Source organism: Merops nubicus, unplaced genomic scaffold (assembly GCF_000691845.1).
Source record: "Merops nubicus isolate BGI_N331 unplaced genomic scaffold, ASM69184v1 scaffold676, whole genome shotgun sequence".
In the NCBI taxonomy this organism is placed as follows: Eukaryota; Metazoa; Chordata; class Aves; order Coraciiformes; family Meropidae; genus Merops; species Merops nubicus.
In genome coordinates this window covers 73,686-80,884 of record NW_008614099.1, presented here as the reverse complement: position 1 = coordinate 80,884, position 7,199 = coordinate 73,686, and the positions used below count along the sequence as shown (strand labels likewise).

The following is a 7,199-nucleotide window of genomic DNA, read 5'->3' as shown; positions in this document are numbered from 1 at the left end:
CATATTGTGATGGGATTTTGATGCCTTCCTTTTTCTCAGCCCATTAATCCTTCTGTGAAGTGCCTGCCCCCTCTGTTGCTCGGCGTGCCAGCCAGGCAGGGTGCAGGGTGTGCCAGACCTGGGAATTACATGTCCATGGGGAAGATTCCTCACACGCTCCCAAGCGAAAGAGCACGGGGGTCAGGAATTTAAAAGAAATGAGTTATTGAGTTCCTTTCTGTCTCAGAAGTGATTATGTGGTTTTATTGCATGACTGAAGTGTGGGATATTTCTGTTGCTGACAGGGAAGGCCGCTCTAATGCTCACATTAAAGGAGATTACCAAAGAATTGGAGATGTTATGCTGAAGAACATTCAGAGTATGAAGGTAAGAGTGATCCTATAACTATTAAGCTTTGACACGGCTTAGAATTATTGTGCTTTTCATCTTCCTATGATGTTGCCTTTTGTGCTGTTTTTTGCCAATTCTAATCAAGGCTTATGCCATAAAGATTTCCTTTTATGAGGTAGCTAGGGTTTGGTGAGCCCTGAGATTTCAGAATTGCAACCTGATTTTAACTTGTCTAGCCCTGTTACTCAGTCTTTCCTCAAAATACAAGACCAATGAATACAAAAGCCCAGGAACATTTCTTTTAAAGTTCTTTTTTCTTTGAAATAAGAAGGCAAAACTTTGGCACTTGTGTGGCTGAACTCTTCAAACGCAGAGTGTGCCTGCTCGTTCGTGCAAATATAAGTTAAGGTATTGCAGGAGAAGTGACCCTAACTTGGATGTTGATTTAGGAAACTTACATTTGTGTACTGTGGTGCCACTTTAGATGAAAGGTTTTTTAATAAATGTGAATAGTTGCCTTTGATCCCTTTAAAACTAAAAGCTAAAGTACACATATGAACTTTAGGTGTAATGTTCAGCAAACTTTGCATCTGTTCTTAGTGTGTCTGGAGTGGTATTTTTGATGCTCTGTGTTGCTGAACAAACAGCATGGGAGGCAGGCATGGGAGCCTGTGAAAACCCTGCAGACTTTTACAGCAAGGATGGATAGCACATAGCTCACCTTTTTAGCATGGCTAGGTTCCCAGGTCACTGTGTGTCAAAACATGGCACTGCACCTTCAGCAATGGGGATCTCAAAGTGCTTTCAAAGCTATCTGATGTCTTGCCCTGGTGATGCCACTTTGGCATTCTGCAGCTGGTAAATGGAGCAGCCTTGAGTCTGTGGCTGGAGGAAGGGGTGGTTTAATCTTTGCAGCTCTCCCAAGACAGGAGTTAGTACTAGGTCTATCTTTCAGAAGGACAGGGAGAGACAAAGAGAGGTTAAGTGATCTGCAAGTGAATTTACAGCAAATCAGAAAAGGAGCATGTGGAGCTCTTGATTTATGGTCCCCAACACAGACCACAAGCAGCTTTGTCACCAGTAAGGTGGCCTTACCCTTTCTGCAATGTGCTTGGCAGGAACTGCTCTTTCTCCCCAAGACACAATTCAGAAGCATTGGAACACATGCACAGGGGACTTTTCTACCTCCATCCCTGCTCTCAAGACATACTTTTCACAAACAGTTTTGGAATCTCAGCTTCTGACAGACTCTGCTCCTGCCCTCAGTACCTTGCAACATTGAATTGTCTGTCCTTCCCTGCCTACAGTTCCTTCTCTGGCACCAGCTTTATGGCACAGTATGCTTTTACCTTTGCCATTCTCCCTTTCCCATCAGATTTTGTTCTGTTTACTTTGGGAACCACCACTGCTCATAGCATAGCTATTTGGAGGAAAGAAGCAATGCCCAGTTCAACTTGAAGAACTGCACAGGAAACAATGAAGTTACTTAAAATTCTCCATATTTATCACGAGGTCTGTAAAAAGACCTGAAAACTGACACTTGTTTAATTAGCAGAGGAAAAAAGTTGAGAGCAAGTAATTAATGGGCAGCCTCTGTAGCAGTCCAGAGGGTCTGCTGTGTCCTGGCCTGAGTTAACAGGCTGTTAAGATGGATATGCAGTGTATGGAGGAAGCAGCTGGGCTGTAGGCAAGGTATGGTTCTGGTAAGGACATCACAAATCACAGGAGAGAGGGAGTCGATTGGAAATGTGTCAAAAGGCTTTAGATGAAGCTAAACTGTCTTCTCAAGTCCATGCAACACACTCATTAAATTTCTTTTTGTTGCGGGTTAATATTCTGCCAGTTACTGGGAGACTGTTTGGCTGCTCAGAGAAGCTCTGGGCATGCTGAAGAACCACGTTACCTTTTCCAAAACACAAATGAAGCGCCTGTGTTAATTGTTCAAAAAAACCCTGCTGAATTGTTTTAAATGGGTATTGTGAACGCCTGGGGTACTGGGACCTAAGTGGAGTTACATATTTCATGCAAGCCTCATTCGCTTGCTGGCGTGTAGCTCCCCTGCTGCCAGTGGGATTATCTTGGAGGCTGCACTGAGGAGAAGGGGAATCCAATCCAAGGATGGAGAACTCTTGACATGCACATTTCTGTCGGACAGCTCCTCTATTTTTGCATTCTTTTGGATCTCAGGAGATGCAATTTGTTGTTACTAACAGGGTAGCAGAAGCCAGAAGTCTGTTTGGCTGCATCTGAATTCCCCAAAAGCACCTGAGGGAACTGAGGGAACTAAATCCCTTCATCCTCCTAGAAAATGCTATCTTGTTTCTGAGCTCTGCATTTACGCTGTCCAGCTCTCTCCAGGTTGCACCTACTTGCCTGAGCTGTGTTCATGTCATCTTGCCTTTAGATTTCTCACTGATATCAGACTTTTTTGTTTCCTCATGTTCCTTTGTTTTTCAGGGAATGCAGAGGGGATGTACTTCAAATGAGTAATGCCATTTCTCCTTTTCAAGTGAATATCAGAGCCGTTGTGTTGTACAGTGATTTCCTTTGCAAAATCCAAACTGCTGTGCTGGTTGGATTTTTTTACTGGAATAAGTTTGGCTGAGTCATGTCTCACAGTGATTGCTAATAGTTCTACCACATGCTCTTTCTTTCTTTGTGCCTATAAGCAACTGACAATTCACCTGTGGAAGCACAATGAGATTTTAATTGAGTTGGAGAATGGGATCAAGAACTCTCGCAAGCTGGAGATGTTTTGCAGGGATTTTGAGCTACAGAAAGTCTGCTACTTGCCTCTCAATACCTTCCTCCTCAGACCTTTACACAGGCTTATGCACTACAAGCAGATAATGGAAAGGCTTTGCAAACACTACCCACCAAGCCACATAGACTTCAGGGATTCAAGAGGTAAGTAAGAGAAAAGACAGCATTTCCTGCAGCTGGGGAATGGCATCCAAATGCATTGGAGGTGTATGGATGACCAAAAGAAAAAAAATCTGTTGGTTTGGGGCTTTTTTTAAGCCTACATTGAAAGGAGATTGTGTTGCAAAATCCAGCACTCAGAAGACCAGAAATGGTAGGATTAAGGTTGCTCTTGTATATGTGTTATGCCACAGTCTGGACAAGTACTTGAAGGAGAAATCTGCTGGGGGTTATTAAACACACAGAAATGACATGCAGTTCAGGAAGTCACTTGAACTGAAAACAGTTGGGAGGCTGGGAGAGAGCAGAGGGAACATACCATATGTGCTTGTCTTGTTCCTAGCTTTCCCTAGAGATCCTCTAGGAACACAGAATATTGGCCCAGGTGAACCCTTGGTCTGACCCAGTATGACTGCTGCTATTATGTCTTTAAGTGTTATTTGTCTTTTTTCCCAGACATACAGTTTGCTCTATTACTATTCCCATGATTTGTTTCAGAAACTCAAAGCTGCCAACTTGTTTTTTTTTTCCAAACATGAAGAAATTTTCCTCCTGTAGTCAGAACTCACTGCCTGCTCTTTCCTTCCAACGATTCGTTTTCCTCCTTTCTAACCCACATCCCCCACCCCTGTTGCATCCATCCACCTGCATCCGAGAGTAACTGTGTTGTCTGTACAGTCAGCACTGGGTGCAGATCCGGGGAAGGACTCTGGCAGGGAGCAGTGGGAGCAGAGCTCGGCGTGGCTGCTCCCAGCCGCGAGGTGCCGGCTGAGTTAGGTGGCCGAGTTCCCTTCGGTGCCATCTGATGAGACCCACAGCAGGCAGTGCACAAACTGTGGAGGTAGCTTGACCTGTAGCAGTAGGAAATGCCACAGAGGTCTGTGGCACTGAAGTGCTGTGCGAGACTAAATGTAGCTACTGCCTGAAGGATCTCAAGGAATACAGTGAGCAGTGCCTTCATTTCCTCTCACCAAGGCTAGATGATGGGGATGATGTGTCCACTCTGGCCTCCCCAGACTGTGCAGCAGCCATCATGGTTTGATTCCTTCTCTGCTTTTGAAATGGATGAGAACACAGGATTCAGGGGTGAAAATAAGAGAGTGTGAGAATGACAGTGTGACCCATCATTCTGGAGTCAGTCTCTAACTAAGATTTTTGTTAAAGGTCAGAGTATAAAGGAAGAAGAAGAAAAAGGAGGTGTGGATGTGAAACCCAGCAGAGAGCAGAGGTCTTCCACTAACAGGTGGATGAGCAGTGATATTAGCAGGAGGAACCACAGGAACTCTTCCTTTAGCTGTATTTTTTTAACACAAATGACTGTAGCTGCTCTTCTAGCGCTCAGGTCAGTGAGTGTGTTGGACCCATTCAGAGGCTGCCATCTGTTCAGGTGTATCAGGGTTGATGCTGATGTACATGGTGATGGGAGCCAGTCTGTGAGCTGGTCCTCCAGAAGGCATCAAGTGGCAAAGTGATTTTCAGCCTAGTTGCCCAAGTTCATTTGCTGTGTTGTTGGCACAGCAAAGAAACAAGACGTGGGGAGCAGATGGGCAGCAGCCTGGAGTTGATGTAGCTTTTGCTGCCTCAGTGGGACTTCATATTGCCTGCCTCCTCCTGTACCCCAGCTGATCCTTCTTCACACAGCAGACATCCCCTTTGACAATGGAGGTGTTTGTTAGGAGAATCACTCCCGGGTGGGAGGTCACTCAGTGGTGGTGGTGTCCTTGGAGAGAATGACAGAGAGCCACGATGTGACTCGGCAGCGTGCAGCCCTTTCCGTTGTTCTCAGTGCTGGGACTGAAGACAAACCCACAAGTTTACTGTATTTGCCCTCTGAAAGGATGCAATAAATGACACTGCCATTTCCTGGTGTTCTCAAACATGGACCTGACACAGTATGCTGCAGGCAAGGAGGGAAAAGACATTTTTTTCTCAAGCATAGAGAAGATGTAGGAAATTAAATCCTTTAGGAGAACTCATTCATTGGTGTTCTGGATTGACTCAAGTATTTCTACAAAGTTCCTGTGGCTAAAATAGAGCAAACTTTTAGTTGAGGAAACAGACTGTCTCTTCATTACAACACTCCACCATCTCCTGTCCACTCCAGAAGATGATGTTCAGAGTTTGTGCAGTTTTTAGTCTGCCTGAGTAGCTTTACACTGTGAAGGTGGAGGTAGCACAAAAAGGGTGGTGTTTATGAGCTTAGTGCTGCAGACAAAAACCCTCTTTCTTTTTGAACATTCTTGTAAATTTTTAATAAGCATTTTATGGTTTTGGCCATCTAGCTGCTTTGGCTGAGATTTCTGAAATGGTGGCTCAGCTCCATGGCAATATGATAAAGATGGAGAACTTCCAGAAGCTTCATGAACTCAAGAAAGACTTGATAGGCATGGACAATCTGGTGATCCCAGGAAGGGTGAGTAGCAGAGCTGTGATCAAAGTCTGACACAGTTTCAAAGCACTAGGTATGTTGTAGAAACCTGTGTACTAGGAGCAGCTGTGAAATTGCCTTTTCTCATATAAACCCTTTTCTTTTACACAATAAAAAAAAATCAAATGTAAAGATAATAATACCAAAGAAAACTTTTTAAGCAGGAGAAGGCAATCATCTTCATTACTTTTTTTACTGATTTTATTAGGTTTTTCTTATGGACAGTTGTAGGCAACTCCAAGCATCTATTACAGCAGAGGTGGTAAAAATGTTGCATTATCACAGCGTTCTGAGCTTGAGCAGTTCCACATTTCCTCATTTCTTGCTGCCCTTGATTTTTTTTTTTCTTTACTTTTCAATCCTCTATGCTGGAGCATGGCAGGTTGAGCAGAAGCAAGATATTTGTGCTGGAGGACCTTCAGCCCTTCCACTATGCCTAGCTTTGAAACTCAGGGCCTTGGGGACGAGCAGTCTCTGTAGATTACATGTAACATTAGGCGATAGTTTTTTTAAACAATGTTGCCTTAAGTAAACACTTTTAATTGTGCTATAAAGATAGTAACATCTCTTTCTTACTTGTCATGATTTTTGAAAAAGGGAGGCTGATTTCAGAATTAATGAGCCTCTGTGCAATATTTGCAGCATTTACTTTTCTGGGCACACCTTCCTGTGCATGCAAACCTGAGAGCTTTCTGTTGTTGGAATAGTTTGCCTCCCTACTCCACTGACTTTTGTGGTAATGCACAAAAACAGTTATTTCAGAAACTGAAATGCCAGGGAAAATGCATTGCTAGACTGTAGAATCATAGAGTCATTTTGGCTGGAAGAGATCTTTAAGGTAATCGAGTCCAACCATTAACCCAGAACCACCAGGTCACCACTAAACCATGTCACTGGTAAAACCCATCTACATGTCTTCAGGGATGGTGACTCCACTGTTTCCCTGGGCAGCCAGGACCTTTACAGCTCCTGTGAAGAATTTTTTCCTCATGTCCAGCCTAACTCTGCCCTGGTGCAACTTGAGGCCATTTCCTCTTGTCCTATGACTTTTTACCTGGGGGAACAGACTGACACCCACCTCACTACAACCTCCTTTCAGGTAGATGTAGAGAATGGTAGGGTCTCCGCTGAGTCTCCTTTTCTGCAGGCTGAACCACCCCAGTTCCCTCAGCCAGCCCTCATAAGACTTGTTCTTCATACCCTTCACGAGCTCCATTGCCCTTCTTTGGATTCTCTCCAGCACCTCAATGTCCTTCTTGTAGTGATGGGCCCAAGATTAATTGCAAAAAAACCCCTGACTGCTCTCACCCCTTATGCATTTCTGGGAAACAGCCTGGAAAAAAAGAAGAGCTGAGTTTTGCCTTGAAGTGCAGCTGCAGGAGCCCTTGCCCTTGCCCTTGCCCTTGCCCTTGCCCTTGACCTTGCCCTTGCCCTTGCCCTTGCCCTTGCCCTTGCCCTGCGGGCTGGCCAGCCAGCCCTGAAAGGCTCCCTGAAGGGGCACGAGCCACAACCCGGCACA

At 44.7% G+C, this 7,199-nt stretch overlaps 1 protein-coding gene across 1 annotated transcript in view; it reads left to right on the top strand.

The window, feature by feature from the left end:
• Positions 1–249: 249 nt before the first annotated feature.
• Positions 250–7,199, top strand: part of FARP1 (FERM, RhoGEF (ARHGEF) and pleckstrin domain protein 1 (chondrocyte-derived)) — a 19,136-nt gene continuing 12,186 nt past the window's right edge. Inside the window, exons 1-3 of the mRNA XM_008942076.1 lie at positions 250–366; positions 3,000–3,237; positions 5,535–5,665. Of these exons, the coding sequence (XP_008940324.1) occupies positions 250–366; positions 3,000–3,237; positions 5,535–5,665 (486 nt within the window). The remainder of the gene's footprint in view (positions 367–2,999; positions 3,238–5,534; positions 5,666–7,199) is intronic.